This window comes from Neltuma alba, unplaced genomic scaffold (assembly GCF_004799145.2).
Source record: "Neltuma alba isolate B1F8T4 unplaced genomic scaffold, ASM479914v2 tig00003186_pilon, whole genome shotgun sequence".
NCBI classification, from domain to species: Eukaryota; Viridiplantae; Streptophyta; class Magnoliopsida; order Fabales; family Fabaceae; genus Neltuma; species Neltuma alba.
Genome location: NW_021633177.1, coordinates 817,327 through 834,200, shown reverse-complemented (window position 1 = coordinate 834,200; position 16,874 = coordinate 817,327). Strand labels below are relative to the sequence as shown.

At 36.1% G+C, this 16,874-nt stretch overlaps 3 protein-coding genes across 12 annotated transcripts; 1 reads left to right on the top strand and 2 right to left on the bottom strand.

Moving 5' to 3' along the window:
* Positions 1-1,909: 1,909 nt before the first annotated feature.
* LOC114740571 (cytokinin riboside 5'-monophosphate phosphoribohydrolase LOG1) lies at positions 1,910-3,680 on the top strand. Its single transcript, XM_028928734.1, has 7 exons — positions 1,910-2,032; positions 2,226-2,323; positions 2,411-2,441; positions 2,568-2,667; positions 2,792-2,862; positions 2,976-3,119; positions 3,273-3,680. Exons 1-7 carry the CDS (start codon positions 1,910-1,912, stop codon positions 3,372-3,374), a joined length of 669 nt encoding a protein of 222 aa, XP_028784567.1. The 3' UTR covers positions 3,375-3,680.
* Positions 3,681-5,662: 1,982 nt separating this feature from the next.
* On the bottom strand, positions 5,663-9,901 carry LOC114740666 (probable diphthine methyl ester synthase). Of its 10 annotated transcripts, none has more exons than XM_028928861.1 (9): positions 9,665-9,895; positions 9,307-9,379; positions 8,769-8,837; positions 8,138-8,342; positions 7,921-8,045; positions 7,327-7,556; positions 6,759-6,798; positions 6,518-6,609; positions 5,663-6,137 (listed from the first exon to the last, which is right to left on the bottom strand). In XM_028928861.1, exons 3-9 carry the CDS (start codon positions 8,831-8,833, stop codon positions 5,959-5,961), a joined length of 936 nt encoding a protein of 311 aa, XP_028784694.1. In that variant the 5' UTR covers positions 8,834-8,837; positions 9,307-9,379; positions 9,665-9,895; the 3' UTR covers positions 5,663-5,958. The 10 variants fall into 10 exon arrangements, with proteins under 10 accessions (XP_028784694.1, XP_028784692.1, XP_028784697.1 ...); XM_028928859.1 differs by having other exon boundaries at positions 5,663-6,146; positions 9,665-9,891; XM_028928864.1 differs by having other exon boundaries at positions 5,663-6,146; positions 8,138-8,338; positions 8,764-8,813; positions 9,665-9,891.
* A 962-nt stretch (positions 9,902-10,863) lies between these two features.
* On the bottom strand, positions 10,864-12,925 carry LOC114740667 (protein SPA, chloroplastic). The gene is given in 6 exon segments (XM_028928870.1): positions 10,864-11,196; positions 11,536-11,651; positions 11,654-11,697; positions 12,349-12,400; positions 12,496-12,579; positions 12,676-12,925. Coding segments are annotated over 6 exon segments (465 nt in total). The 5' UTR covers positions 12,823-12,925; the 3' UTR covers positions 10,864-11,174.
* Positions 12,926-16,874: the final 3,949 nt, after the last annotated feature.

The window sequence follows — 16,874 nt, the reverse complement described above, 5'->3', positions numbered from 1 at the left end:
AATTTAAGAGATTTCTCATCAAATTTTCAAGATCACAGGAGTTAATTTGCATATAGGACAAAAATTTAGGAGTCGTATGCAATCCAATTAATAATAAGTATACCAAAATTGTCGGATTAAAAAACGTGCTCGATGAATATTATTTGGCGCAAAGCGTGTTGGATGTATATAATAATAATATATAAGCTTCTCGAGGCATCCAAAGATCCAGGAACAGTGATTGAACCTTTTCATCATATAGAAGAACATGCCAACAACAAAATTAACCTTAGAAAAAAAAGAAAAAGGAACCACAAAATGTAAACACAAATAAAATATAGAAATTAATGAAAAGGAAATTAAAAGCCCTCGCCCCTTCCCTCACCAAGTTTGTGTCATGAAATAAAATATTATGCCGAATAAAAATTGGATGCCAAAATAAAAATGAAGTGAGATTTCAGCAGAGCGGGTCCCATAAATGAAACAACGAGTTTAGGGTGTTAGAAACAATTGATTAAAGTCAGACACCCCCCAATACAAATGAAGTAATTAAAAAGGGGGAAATGAAAAAAAAAGAAAAAAAAGGAGGAAGTCGTATGCGCTCGTTGTCTTGCACAGTTGCGAAGGGGTATATTAAAAAGACGCATCAAATCAGTGGAGCATATGAAACTGATTTAACAATAAAGATTCGAGCTTTCAATTAATTAGACTATTATGTATATATTAAAAATATAAAACTAAATGCAGAATATGCATGTGAGCATCTGATCATGACCGGGTGCCACCCGCCAATACAAATTGCTGAGTGCAAATATGGAATTTAAAATAATTAAATAAATGATACTACAACTGATCTTAATTATAAGATATTATTTATAGTCTACAAACAAATCTTATAATTAGAATAAGAGGTAGTATAAAGAATACAAAATGATGGTGTTGGGACTTGGGAATGAGAGGTGTGTGTGTATTTATATATTATGAACATGAATACATGGGTCTGGCAAGAATAACACCAGGGCATTTGTTTAATTAGAACGGTTATATAACTACTTAATATAAGAATTAGTTGATTAATTTGAGTAAATTAACAAATTAATTAAATTAATTATTTATAATAAATATATTTTTTTAAATATCCTTGTTAATTATGCATGTTAGCTAGAACTATTATTTGATGAAACTTAACTTTTAACATGTGTAACTACTATAACGACTATATTAAAAAAAATAAATAAAATAAATTGAGTCTTATATTTAAGACAAAATTAAATGTCAAACTAACTCTTATATTAAAAAAATTGAAGGTAATATAGGGTTTATGATCCAAATTCGTGCCAACACAGAAAACATTTTTTGGATGAGTGGCTCCCATTTGGAGTTTGATTTGAATAAAACTATATTAGTCAGAGTCTAATATGATTTTAGATATTAATTATTTTGATTGTATTTAAAATAATTTTCAACATTAAAAACCATGAAATATCATTAGCTTTGTTTGAAAATTTAATAATATCATATGAAAAATTTAATGTTGTAATTTATAAAAAAGAACTTATCTTTCTTCCCTATATAGGATAAAAGGAATAGGTTTTTGTTTTAAAAAAAACGAATATACGGAGGACGGAGAGGGAAGAAAAATTGAGATGAGACGAGATAAATGGAGGTGATGCCGGGGAAAGAGTGTTATAAAAGACGGACCAATGGTGATGATTCATACCATTTCTCTATCCTCATTCCCTCACTTTTGGGCATTGCTTTCGGCCTTTCGAAGAAGCCATTTCTGCCTCCACGCTTTCACATAGCAAACACGCTCTCTCTCTTCCTCTGCCTCTATTTATATTCCTCCATACTCCCTACCCTCGCTAATTCCTCGCACCAAATCAATCCATTTCTGTGCATAATCCCAGATATAAGATCTTTTCTGTTTATGGCAAGTAAGGAAGAGCAAGCTGTCAAATCCAGGTTCCGACGCATCTGCGTCTTCTGTGGCAGCAGCCCCGGCAGGAACCCCAGCTACCAGCTCGCTGCTATTCAACTCGCCAAACAACTTGTAATATAACCTCCCTTTTTAATCTTTAAACTCTTGGTTTAATTTTGCTTTATTTCAGCTGAGAGCTTCAGAGCCTCTGTTCTCACAATCACGAATTCAGAAACTCTGTACCAGAAACAGAGCACCCTGTTTCGCCGCTAAAATCTCCTTAACTCTGTGATTAATGGATGAAAGTTGTGAAAATGAAATGCAGGTGGAGAGGAAGATTGATTTAGTTTATGGAGGAGGGAGCATCGGGCTGATGGGTCTTGTCTCTCAAGCCGTCTTCGATGGTGGTCGCCACGTATTAGGGTAAACCCTTACTTTCTCTTCTCACCCTTCCCTTTTCCTCTGTTCTGCATCACATCTTTAGTTCTCTGATTATTGATGTTGTTGCAGAGTGATTCCCAAGACTCTTATGCCAAGAGAGGTAATTATCATGATCACTGTTCAATTAAAATGGGCAAAAATAGTTTCCGCGAAGAGTAACAGTTGTAAAATTTGGAAGAGCAAAAAGAAAAAGAAATTAACGAGTGACGCTCATGGGTTGATTCAGATCACTGGAGAAACAGTGGGTGAAGTGCGAGCCGTGTCAGGGATGCACCAACGTAAGGCCGAAATGGCTCGACAAGCCGACGCTTTTATCGCCCTCCCAGGTCCACTTCCACCTTTTTTCTTATTCCTTCAGAACTTTGATACTCATCACCTGCAATTCCTTTTTCTTCCAAATCCATGAAAGTGAGTAACTTTTCTCAGTCTTGTTTCTGTGCATTTTTGCAGGAGGTTATGGCACCCTTGAAGAGCTGTTGGAAGTGATCACCTGGGCTCAACTGGGAATCCACGATAAACCCGTAAGAATTCCGGGATTGTAGGACTCACATGTCCAACTAAATTCTGAATTATATCTGCCATTAATAATAATAATGATGATGATGAATTAAGAAATTTTAAAAAACGGATGCAGGTGGGCTTGTTGAACGTCGATGGGTACTACAACTCATTGCTGTCATTCATAGATAAAGCTGTGGACGAAGGCTTTGTGACCCCAGCTGCCCGTCACATCATCGTGTCTGCCCAAACTGCCCAAGAACTCATGTGCAAGCTTGAGGTACCCATTTTTGGTGATTTTACAATTCCAGTCATTGAGTGTGGTCGCTTTTGTCGGAGTTTGGATTGCGTCCACGTGGCTCACGTGAGGGCTCGCTGTGGGACCCGCTGTCAAATAGTCAAATTCATCTCAGCCGTTCGTTGTTTTGACCAGGAATACGCACCCAAGCACCGTGATGAGGCGGCCAAGCTTAGCTGGGAGATGGAGCAACACTTGGTTCAATCTCAGACCGCCATCTCCGACATTTGTCGTTGACTCTCTAATCCCTCCATTCATCAAACTCCACAAATCTGGTCTAATACTTGAACCTATACACACAATCTTGTAGATGCCAGCTTCAAAGTTCTATAGATTTTCAGTTTGTTTTTAGGGTCTCTAGTTTCTTCTTGTTTACGATTAACGGTGTAGTTTTTTTCCCCCCCTTCTTCTCTGATTTATCTTCGAGATGAGACGATGTATTTTTTTTTTTTTTAAACTGAGTTAACTGTGCATTATCTGACAGGAAATGGGTGATTGAAAATGTAAGACATTATATAAAGTCAAGGAGTTGCGTTTTGGCGTCGGTGATTAGTGTTATAATTAATTATTTGGTTAAAAAAGAAGAACATGGCGACGAGATGGGTTGTTAAATACAGCTTTCAATCAAAAGAAGTTGATTTGGATAGAAAAGGACGGAGGCAATTATTTAAAACGAACAAAATTAGAATGGAAATTCCAAGAAGGTTGACACGATCATGAACTACCATATCAGTTCCGCTTGTTTTGGTTGGTGAAGGACCATAGTATTCACTATTCACTCATTAACTTAACCTCGTCACGTGTCTGTGTCCGCATATCCCAGTTCAAGGTTTGGTGTGCCAAATTGGTCCACATTCTACAATTTGAAATCTTTGCGAGTAGATATTTCTAGTCCCTATATATATATATATATATATATTGGGATTATTATTTCCCAATAATTCCCAGTCAGTGGCATCCTATTCACCATATTTTTGTGGACGTAATGATGATTATCCATGGAGGTGCGAGGCGAGGGATGAGATTAATAGATGAACTGTGCTTGTGTTGTTTTGTGTCCGAGTTGTTAATTATCGTTCGTGGGTTTGGATAAGCACCAAAGTGTGAAGTGGGAACCATATTAGTCATTAATATGATATTGAGTGCACTTTGCTTTTGTTTTGGTCAAAAAGCAGAGTGATTAAACATATCGTTTATTATTATGAGATGATGTTTGAGCAATGTCCCACCAAAAGAATGAACCATTTTGTTTGAAGCTTTTATATTCAATGATTTCAAATGTGGCTTCCATCTTTTATGATTTTCCCAATTAGTCACATTTGGAATCATCATCCTCCTCGTCGTCGTCAAACAGGGTCGACAATCTGAATATGAACATGTAGCTTGAATTTTCAAAGGATAATAGGAGGAATTCGACGTCCACATCGACATCGTTGAAAGCCGAAACCAAACTTTTTCTGGAATAATTCTTCATCTGCCAAAGTAAACATTCCCGTCTATGTGTCTTTATGCTTTTTTTAAGTTAAACTCATTTTGTCTGTCATTTATCTCCCAAGTCAAGAGCTAATGACCTTTATTTGTCCCCAGATTCTATTCGTGTTCACAGCAGTACCCAATTCTAATTTTTGTTACGTAATCATCATAAACGCGTTGTGATTGTGAAGAGCCCCTGGAGAAAGCAGAAGCAACCGTGCACTGCACAGTTTGATGGACTTTGGACGATGCATAATCACTTGTATCAGACTAGGATTTGCTACTTTTTCTGCGTTGAAACCAAATAGTTAAATGAATTTACGGAATTCAAAATAATATTAATATTCTGACTAGCGTTTCCAACTTCAGTGGCCTGAACCTTGCAGCCTGCGCATATACAGTATTCACCGTGTGTGTGTGTGTGTTCTATATACCTATATATTAATTGAGGGATTGAAGAAAAAGAAAACTAGTCAGCAATAGCGGCATAGTGCTCGAAGTTCTAGAAAAAAGATTTACAAGGTTAGATTGTTTATAAAGTGCAATAGCTGATTCCACTAGCGCCGTCAGTTAATGATATGGTTAAGTGATTTTTTTTCCCTTTAACGGTATCGATTAACAACTTCAAATTCCTCCTTACTGTTTACCACGCACTTGTGCAATTTGATGTCTTCGTGTCTTTGTTCCCTGAAACATGAGCTCCTGACTGACGATGGATCTCCACTAGCGGTAGTAATCAAGTGGAATCCTTTCGAATAGGATTTTACAATAATGGTCCAACTTCTAGCCCATTTGGTCTCTTTGTACGTGACAAAGGGGGGGCAACAGTGGTTTTTTCTCTTCAGTGCTCGATCCTATGGTAGCGGGGCCAGCCCGCCAGACAAGACAAAACAGCAAAATTCATCTTCAAAAGATAAAGATAAACAAAGTTGCTAAGTGAGTTAGGAATGAAATGGGTAACGATCGTCATTATTAGTATCATTATTGAATATTATCGTTGAAGGACAACATGGCTATCTGTTTTCTGCTTTGCCGGCATATAAAGGACATGCAAAAAACCATAAACACGCGATAATATAATTAGTTTTGCCATTCCAGCAATATGCAGGCTGGTTTGCGTGTACATATAATGTTCTCTATAAGCATATCCCTGAATGTTAATCACAAGCTTTTCTCCCATAAAATGGTTGAAACGATGGCAGCAAGCATGTAATTCAATCAAAATGCAAGTCTTAATTATTCATACATAAAAGGCATCGATCAACTGCCACACTTCTCTGCATTGAGAACCACAGTTTTAAGGGAAGCATTAAATTCCTCAGCCAGTGACAAGTATAGATGTATGTAACTAGCTCCTACACCTGTAAAAATCGAGCATTTCTTCTTCCAAAGGATGCATCTTGCCAATTATGACAAGGCAATGCAAAGGTGCACCAAAATCAATACTCCGAAGCTGCCTCATTGTACCTGCTACTATCATCTGATCTTCACTTCCTAACCGAGCAAACCCAACACACTCTGTATCTTCTGTGTATACTGCAGGGTCAAGTCATAAATTATTATATGAATTGCAGGCCAAGGGTGTATCAGTATGAACAAAGAGAAGCCGAACAAATGTTATGTTATGCTATAAATGGTCTTATCAAGACAATGAAAAATACCAAGGCAATAGCTCATGCCTTCTTGAAGACAACATAAATTGGATTACAAAAGTATTTATAAATTGATTGATAGATTACTAATTTCTGAAGTGAAAAAAATCTGATGATACGTTTATTATGATAATTTTTGCAGCAAACAAAGCAAAATCCACATCTCTTTCGGTCATTGAATGTTGGCAGCATCAAGAACATTAGATAATCTATGCTTTAAAAAGCTAGAGAGACGTGAATGGTCAAGGAGCTAACCGGGGTCTTCACGTGCTTGCCCAATCTCCAAGAGCTGCTCAATGGCTGTGTTTATTGTCATGTATCTAGGTGGTTCATAAATTTTTCTTCCTCTAAAATTATGCCAAAGATAATAGGAAGAAATAGAATATTGAATTAGATACAGCGGATTGCACTTACGCCATGCTAAAGTTCAGAACAAAAAAGTAAATACTAAGAAACTGCAGCACCACACAGCTGAACCGATCAAATAGAAACCAACCTGCACAAAGATTCGAGGGAGGGCTCCTTCACACGTATATCTGTAACCATTCTCAAATTAAAGAGTATAAGATAATATGCACTAGATTTTCTCACTGAATGACAGGAAGGACCTTAAGTGGATGTTGCAAAAAATGGTTATTTCCTTATGGAAGTTAAGCAAGGAAAGGAAATTTGTCTAGGCCACAAGAAAAGAATGGCTTAATAGTGTTCTCATTGACTTTGACTAGTGTTATAATAACGGCTGACAGCTTTTTGTATAATTATAAATGATAAAGTTAATAACAAAAATTTCAATGAGCAAAGTTACATTCTATGCTTATAAACAAATACAGGAATAAGCAGGGGTCACGTTCACATGCCAAAACCACTTTTCTCTTATATTTGATCAACCTATTACATTCCTGCACAATCTCAGAGGCAGCAGTTTCAAAATGTGTTTGCAAACATTTGTTGGAATTATAATGTTAAAAGCTGTTTCAGATGCAGCAGCTATTTCTTCACTGTTGACACTCTTGGAAATGATATGCATGAGGATGCCTTACAGATAATGAGTATCAGACACCTACCTAATAAGCAAAGTGTATGAAGTCCCATTTCTTTATTTTTTTCAATCTTTTCATAGAAACTATCAGGTCTCCATGACTCGGTAAAGAATGGAATTGAAACAGTCTCCCCATAGCGATAAAGTTGAAGCCCACAAATTCCAATTGCATTCATCACGGAAGCATTGTGCACTATTTTGACATCAATTCCCATTTTCTTAGCTCGAACAACCAGATCAGTGTGAGTTGTTGCCCTGTGTGAAGAACCGAATGTAAGATTAGTAAAAGCGAGGAATCCTCATCATCAATAAGAAAACATAGACCACATATTTTTATTTCTTTTGGGCCAACAACATAGACCACAATTGACATCAGTAATTTTGAACACATTTGAATCTTCATTTTGGAGAGACTCAATACTCGCAAAAAATTTGCACAGTATGCTACTCGGATATAATTTACGGGTATCTCTTTCCTTGCAAGAGACTGCAGGACCCCCCAACTACAAAATTTATATCATAATGGAGCAAAGATCAGCAGCTTAGTTTTCCACTTGCCAAATACCACATATGTACACAGCGACATAATATTGACGGAAACATGGGTAAAACAGCATACCCAAATGGGTCCCCAACAACGAGAAAAGCCACATCAGCATCCCGAGAGTCTGAAAGTATGTCATCTGCCTTTTCTTCAACCATTTCTCTGTCCGCTAGAGTTATGGCTTTACCATATAATTTTTCCTATTGTGAAAACCCAAGAGTAAAATTCCTACCTAAAACAAGAAATTCAAAAGGGCAAAAAAGGAGCTTTAAATTGAAACAAGGTAAGGTACCAGGTTAGAAAGGCCATCAGTAGAGAGACCAAAGGAAAGGAGGGAAGTGTAGGCTTCCATGTATACTTTCTGGCATTTTCTCACTGCTTCTAAACCTTTCAGTGTGATGTCTTGCTCGTTCCCCAGCCCTAAACCGATTATATACAACATTTTTATGGGATCAGAGCTCTCTATAATATTACCGTGAATTATGGGAGCTCTCTGGCTTTTTTTACTACTTGAATTTCCGTCTCTAATGCATCTGATCAATAAATGACTACAACTCATTATATAAAGAAAATGTATTCAATATATATAACATAAATATCTATAATAATAACCATTAATAATAGAATATCTCAAAAAAAGGCTCTCTGTAAAACTGACATTACTTATGGAAGATGGCCAAGGATTAACCATTAACCAAGACCAAGATATAAGTGGCACACAAAACTCAGTCTAGTAACACTTTTCTGCAGCTACACAAATTCACGCTTTGAAACTTTAAACTCACAACCATGCCAATAACATATATTCCTCTTCCATTTTCAAAATTCAAACTCATCAGTCTTCGCTTTAGGATAAATATAATCATGTGACTTTTCTTTTCAAGATAAGACTCACTTAACATTGACGAGGTGAAGGACGTAACGCCTTTTTTACTACTTGAATTTCCGTCTCTAACAGCTTCTGCAACCTAACAAGTGAAGTCAACATGCATCTGATCAATAAATGACTACAACTCATTATATAAAGAAATGTATTCAATATATATAACATAACATCTATAATAATAACCATTAATAATAGAATATCTCAAAAAAAGGCTCTCTGTAAAACTGACATTACTTATGGAAGATGGCCAAGGATTAACCATTAACCAAGACCAAGATATAAGTGGCACACAAAACTCAGTCTAGTAACATTTTCTGCAGCTACACAATTCACGCTTTGAAACTTTAAACTCACAACCATGCCAATAACATATATTCCTCTTCCATTTTCAAAATTCAAACTCATCAGTCTTCGCTTTAGGATAAATATAATCATGTGACTTTTCTTTTCAAGATAAGACTCACTTAACATTGACGAGGTGAAGGACGTAACGTTAAGCTTGATATGATCGTGCCTAATAATCTGTAAATTTCTGCAGACATACAGTAAGGTGGCAAGCATATGCAGACCGATACCTCACATCTTTCTACACTTGTTCTTATTAGCTTCTCTTCTTCCACTTTGGACCACCCACGCCCAACTTGTCTTCTTCAATTTGTTTTTCACATTGAAAATCCAGTAAAACATAATTAGAACTATAGAGAGAAAAAGCAGTGAACATAAAAGACCATATATAGAGCGGGGCTTCCATTCAAAATGAAGGCACGGCAAATAACCAATAGCCATAATAATGAACTTTAACCAATAACAAAACAACCAAGTTTTTGTGTCTATTAGTTTGCAACAATAACGACAAAACAGGATATAGGGGGATGGATTGTATAAATCTTAAGGGGGAAAAAAAAAAGGAATAAAGGAGGACGACGACGAAACCTGAATGAAGACGGTAACGGCGACGGCAACAGACTGGAGCACAGGCGAAGGCGAGAAGAGAAGGAGCGGCGCAGTAGGTATCCCTCACCTCCCCACAAGAAACCCTGAATCAAAGAATGCCTAAGCTGGAAAATGTACGCAGACTAGAATGGAGCAGCTTGCCGGGAATGACCGTGTCTTCTTTTGGTGGGAAAAAGGTCCAGATTTCGACACTGCGACTCAGTTTTGAACTTGAATTAGGGTTTCAAAACCCTGATTACGTGGAGTAATTGAATTTTGAGTTTCTGACCTTTGCATTTTTGCTTGCTAGAAACTATTATTTTGGGGGACCAAATGCTAGCAAATATTTTAAATTTCACAATTGTAGACGATCCAGTATTAAATTAAATGAGTGCTGATGACTTAAAAAGGGGGAAAATAATAATAAAACGCTTGATTCAACTAACTGATAATAAATTTTTATGACTCCCTAATAGTAAAATCATATTTTAATATATAATAAAATCAAACGCTTTTTTTTTTTTTTACCAGAATCATCAAACGGCTTGATTCAACTAACTGATAGGAGTTGTACTCCTTGTCCTTATTCAAGACCCATTGACTTTTTATTGTCCTAATTATAAGACCCAATCATTTGGCTTTTATATTTATGCATTTTTTTCAAATAATCCTTCTAATAATGATTTTTAGCCATATACTTAATTAGCAAGGATATTTTAAGAATGACAACACTTATTATTATAATAACCAACTTAACTACTTTCTTATCTCCTAAAAGTCATGGGTCATAATTAGGACGGAGAGTATATTAGTTTATCAGAATCCAGAGATTAACTACCTTGAATAAGGGATCAAAAAAAATACTAACAATAAAAGTCAAAGTGAATGATAATATGTCCAACTACAAAAAAAAAAAAAAAGACAAGAGGAGGAACAGAACTTGAACTACTACTACTGAAAATACGCAGGGTCTTCAATAGTCTGACTATTGTGCTGACAATCTGGCAATGAATATCGTGAAGCATTTTCGAATTCAGGTTTGAAAGACCAGATATGCTTGCCGCCCAAACATTCCCAAACTTCGGATCAGTACTTCAGTAGAACGAGATTTCTGCAGCATTAATTACCCGCCGGTAAGCTCTCGTACAAACTCTACAAATCAGTATGAAAACTGCCGAAGTATTGAGAAAAGCCACCTATTAACTGCTGAGATCAGAATCATCCGTAAAGAATACATTTACGGCGGTGTAATTTCAATCTCATATTCCAAACACCTATCCGATGTCCAATATTCTATAACGGAGAAAAAGAAAGCGTCAAAATTCTACAGAGATTGTGATACGTCACGAAAGGGAGGAAGCATTGTATCACTGATAAACAGGTAAACCAAATTAAAACATGAATGCAATTTTGTACATTTTTATGAAGGACGTACACATCATGGAAATTCAATCAGTACATTAGCCTCATAAGTAATTCCAAAATCTCCGCCTCGTTTTCTTTGCTGTGCTCAGTCATCATCTTTGAATTCTCTGATCAACACAAAAAAGCGGTTTAATTAGAATATTATTCAAGATATGAAGACCAACATTCTCAAATTCAATAAATAAGCAGACCCAGAAACCACATCTCAAGCTTTTGTGTGGAGGGGGAAAAAAGAAGAGATTTCATGCAGTTATTTCAGGTTTCTGATTTACTTCATCAACTCATTATCTTTGCAGGAAGCCTCCAACATGCTCAAATAGACATCACAGCCTTATTATTCTTTGCAAAATTAATGGTGACTGGCAAAATTATCATTCTATATCTGCATAAAGTGTAAATTCAGTATATAATAGAAGGAAAGCCGGACGCATAAAATTCATCCATACCTACGGTCGAGGTAGCGAGGTTGAATTCCGGTTCCCTGACAAGTGGTGCATGTTAATGAACCAGCACCATCACAATTTATGCATCGAGACACCTCTTTCTCATCCCCGCCCAGCCAGCTCTACGGTCACATTCCCCTGTTCCCATGCAAAATCTGCATCTCTCTGAGAAAGTGTGGCCAGTTTAAATTAGTGAATACATGGACTAGCATATCTCAGGAGTGCTATAGTGCAGAGAGAATTAAATAGTTCCAAGTACAGAACAGCGGTTAAATTTCCTTTTGAAGTTTGAACTTTGAACACGTAAGTTTGTTATGCAATTGGTTGGGAACTTTAACAAAGGGGGCTTATTTTTTGAATTTTTGAGCAACAGGTGGCATAACAGCCGCATATGAGGATTTATCTTCATTTCCAACCACTAAAAAGTACAAATGGGCATGTCTTAGATAAGAATTAATAGCCTGGGCTACGGCTGAACAAGCAATTAATCTCTCACTGTAATATGCATTGATCAGAGCTTGATGTCATGCATTAAACAGGTTCAACCTGAGATTCTCCTAATTCATACTCTGGACAGAAATATGGTTTCAAAAGTGAAATTCATCTTATAATTGAGATTTGAGGGGAACAGGTGGAGATTTCTACTAGCAACAAACACTGATCGGTATGCAAAACAGTGGAGGTAAATCCCTTTTGTCAACAATTGTCCCACATCATTTGACTTAGTCTACAACTACAATTATCCCAGACTGAAGACATAAAACATTCTCTGAGAATCCCGAGTCCAAGAAATAAAAGAGGACACGGAGGACTCACGGGCGCCGGAACCATTGCAAGGGAAGCAAGGCTGAGTGTTCTCTCTCTTAGCCTGTACCCAAGTGAAGGAATGTCTCATTAATTTATGACACACCAGGTAGATGCAGCAAAAATGAAATGAGAATACTGGAATTCATAGGCACTTACAGCTTTATCAATTTGGGATTCATAGAATACCGGAATGCCGATCCCGATGGCCACACTCGCAAGGCCGACGGTTACGGCCACTACCTGAACAGTGAAAACAGCAAATTAAACGAGTAACTCACACAAAACTAAGTGGTAGCAGGTATGAAAGGGATGAAGAAGAGAAGAAGGTGTAAGAACCGTGTTTTGGTCGAATTCGACGGCTCTAATACATGGGAACGACGTGGATTTACGCTGAATTGGGAGGGACTTGCAGAGGGAAGTGGATTTCAGAGGGCAACAAAGGAAAGGAGAATGGAAGCGAGGCAAAGAAGGAGCTAACGTCATTTTTGTTCGCGCTCTTCAATCTTTCTTTCCTAATTGATCCTTGAAAATGATTTGGATAGCGCTCAGTCAGGAAAAAATAAAAACTCCACTTACAACACACGCAAACAGAAAGTCTGCCAACAACATTCAAGCCATTGGCAGCCTCTCGCCACTCACCATAGTCCGTACAAACAATCCTCGCTATCCACTTCCACGTGGCACCCCTCCCCAAATTAATGGGCTCCTGCTTATGGGAAGGCCCATTATTCTGGGTCCAATTATCCTTCTTGGCCCAATTCTTTTTTGGGTATTGAAATTGAAATACTATATAGTCCGTTGCTGTCTCTTCGATAGGAGGTGGAGTAGCCATATTGAAAAACCAGCGTCCAATCCACATCAGCGGCTCATATGTTCTCATTTTATTCGACACACACACAGACACATCAATAACGAAGGAGATTTATCAGATGCATGCACAATATTTAGATCTGCTTCCAATATCCAAAAAGTAAATAGTGGTAATAGAAAAATGCAAATTGGCCACAAATAATGTAAATGAGGCACAAAAAAATAATAGTGATAAGCATTTGGGGTCTTGTTTTCTCCCTTTCTATTTATATTTGTGAGTGAAGTTGAAATATCATCGCATTGTAATAATTGGTGTTTTTCATAGTGCAGCTTATTGGAATGATTGGTGATTGATTGTTGATAGTTATTACCGATGTATAATATAAGAGTTAGTTTCATATTCAATTTGATTTTAAATATAAGACCCCAATCCTTATTTGGCCTAATGTTTTTTTTATATTGAAATTGAAATATTAAATATACTACCTTCCAGTGTTTAATATAAGAATTCGTTTGACTTTTATTTTTAGTTAAATATAAGACCTCAATCCACTTTGTCTCTCATATTTATTCATTTTTTTAAGGTAATTCTCATAATAAGGTAGTTTTAGCTAATACATTTGATTAGTGATATTTTAGAAAAACGATACCTATTTATTACAAATAATTAACTTAACTAATTTTTTCAATCTACTCGTTAACTAGCTTTTATATTAACAGCAGGAATTAGTATTTGGTTGCTGTCTCTTCATTGTAGGCAGAATAGCCATATGAAAAACTAGCGCCAGTCCACGTCAGGGGCTCATGTATTCTCATTTTATTCGACACACACATCAATAACGAAGGAGATTTATCAGATGCGTGCACAATTTAAATCTGCTTCCAATATCCAAAAAGTAAGTAATGGTATTAGAAAAATGCAAAACTGGCCACAAATAATATAAATGAAGCACAAAAAAATGAAAGTGATAAGCATTTGGGTTCTTGTTTTCTCTCTACATATGTTTGTGTGTGTGTATATATATTTGTGAGTGGAGTTGAAATATCATCGCATTGTAATAATTGATGTTATTCATAGTGCAGCTCATTAGAATGATTGGTGATTAATTGTTGACAAATATTAAGATAACTTTTAATAAGCTGCTATTAGACTTAGTGGTTCTTTTCTGCTGATATAGTGAGTCGTGACACTCGACGGATAACAAGTTATGACGAAATATATGACAACCTATCTCACAGTAATAACAGTTAGATGACAAAATCTCATGTTCGTCGCCTCCTGTGTTGGTGATGAGCAAGATCATCAGGCAACAACATTTGGAAGATAAATTGATTAGATCTGAAATATTGTGTGTGGGTGAGCTGTAGGATGTGGTAATATATATTTAGTATAAAGGCAGGTGGGGGTGCAGAGATAGATAAAGGATAAAGAGATATGGAAATTATTTGGTTGCAGAGAATATCATGGAAAAGAGAAAGAAGGAAAGAAAGGAAGAAGAAGGGGGGAGGGAAGAAGGGAGTGAAATGTGTTGGATCAGACATGAGAACGACAGGCCAACAAACACATAATTAGGAAGCACATGAGACGAGAGAGAGAATAATGGACTGTTTTTTGTTTCTTGAACTTGCCTCTCTTTCTCTCTCTATTTGCCTTCATTCCACTTATATTGGACTTTCCCATTAAAGCCTTTAGAAACGTAGAATCCAAGGCTCTCTTTCTCTCTCTTCCTCTTTTCTTCTCCATATCAACCTTCACATGCTTCTCTCTTTTCTCTCTTCTCCTTTTATTTCTTTTTCTTAACACACTCCATCTGATTCTAATTACAGGACAAGGTTTTAAACTCCTATTTAGTCTTAAACATAGGACAAAGATGTAATGATTATTATTTTTATTTCAATCTTACCCTCTTTAATTGCAACAGGTTGTTGACATGCTTTTGCTTTTTTGAGCATCTCATTAATTTCAAGTGATGGCTAAAAAATCAATTTTTTTTTTTTAACAAGTTTGAGGACATCAACCATTGTTCCTTAAAAACTATCCAGTTAGTTAACTCTGCTATATGATTAGAATAAGAGGGAGTATTTATGTTTCGTAATTATCCCTTGCGCCCTTAGGGTCCCTCTGGCCTTTTGAATTATAGCTTGAGCCTTTTCTTATGACAAGGAAAAAACTAATATTATTTATATCTCCTTTTTCCTTAATCCTTATGCTTTTGCATCCCAATAATTTACCAGGCCTGTCGTATCTCAGCTTTCTTGTGGTTGACATAAAACATATGCAACAAACCCTTTAATTTTCCTCTGCTTTGAGCAGTAAAAAGACACATAAGGATAGATTCCCCACCCGTTCCCACCATTTTGAGGCTTCTTCTAAAGGGACAAACCACCAAGCATTATATTGTGTATAGGCCGTACCGTTTAGATGGTTACTTAAGATGTTAATTATTTAAAAAAGACGTTTCATTTCATGGTACCCACGACTAATTAATGATGTTAAGTATTGTAGGAATATGGGCTAACATATAAAATCATTTACTCGCCAAAAAGCCAGAAGTTGCCGTTGCAATGACATGATACAACCTTGCACGATTCCTATAATTAATTTCACACAAAAAAATCTATCGGCCCCTGTCGCCACAATATCGGCCATTGATTAGTAATTAAAAGTGGTTGACCACTACTAATTCCTTTATATATATATATATATAAACTGAGCACTGCTAATTCTACGCACACACATGTACGGGGAGAGGAAGATAGAGGCAGAAAACAATTAATTTCCAGAACGTGAAGATATATATATATATATATATATATATATTCAGCTTCATGGTCCTTTTGCCAGTGAACAATTACTCTATGAACTAGAGATGGATGGAGCAAAAGAATTGCATTATGTTTTCGGTTGGTTTCATCAAATCCTTTTGCGTAATATATATAACAGTTAATGAAGATTAATACTTACTTTATATGAAATCTTCTGGCTCACTAAATAAACTCTTTAGGGTGTTATAAAACGTACTGCTGCTTTTACTTTTGTAGCAGAGAATGCTTTTTTATTTTTTAATAAGTATATATGGTTGGAGTATAAGAGAAGAATTGAGCTAATTAAGGATAGTTTATCACAAAACATGAATATTCTATTTTGGATGAGCGTGAGTAAAAAGGCATTGAATGATTCGAAGCCAGTAAATAAAGCCTGTAGTTCATATTTCATGGATGGCTTTGGTGAAATGACGACGCAGAAGCAGTGTTTAATTTGTGTGGCGGCCATTTTTAAGCAACGAAAGAAGCGAGCCTCTCAAGCCAAGAATTCACACTTCTGCGTCCACCTCATCTCTTTGTTCCATCGTTTTCCATTTCCAAACATATAAATGAGCAGAAACAAACTAGCAAATGTGTGCGTGTAAAACTTTCAATTAAACAAAGAAAAAAAGAGCTTTTATATATTAATATTGATACATTGATATAGTAATTCCAGATTATGACGATTATTTCGTTAATTTTTTTTTTAAAAATAGTCAATTCAGTTTAAATTTTAAAATCATATTTATTACAGTTAAAATAGTATAGTATATAATGATGAGACCTGATATAGTTGGCACTTAGTTGGGTTCTTTAACCATTTAGTTTCAACAAAAAAAAAGGTATTGTATATATTAGGATGAAATTGGAGACGAGAGGTAATATATTTATGATTTATGAATAATGTTATTTTTATTACT

Coding starts and splice junctions, on each gene's coding strand:
- LOC114740571 (XM_028928734.1), top strand. CDS start 1,910: ATGGCAAGTAAGGAAGAGCAAGCTGTCAAATCCAGGTTCCGACGCATC. Junction 2,033..2,225: donor TTCAACTCGCCAAACAACTT/GTAATATAACCT, acceptor AATGAAATGCAG/GTGGAGAGGAAGATTGATTT. Junction 2,324..2,410: donor GGTGGTCGCCACGTATTAGG/GTAAACCCTTAC, acceptor ATGTTGTTGCAG/AGTGATTCCCAAGACTCTTA.
- LOC114740666 (XM_028928859.1), bottom strand. CDS start 8,833: ATGTTGACTTCACTTGTTAGGTTGCAGAAGCTGTTAGAGACGGAAATT. Junction 7,557..7,920: donor GTTGTTGGGGACCCATTTGG/GTATGCTGTTTT, acceptor TTCTTCACACAG/GGCAACAACTCACACTGATC. Junction 6,799..7,326: donor TCATACACTTTGCTTATTAG/GTAGGTGTCTGA, acceptor GAATGGTTACAG/ATATACGTGTGAAGGAGCCC.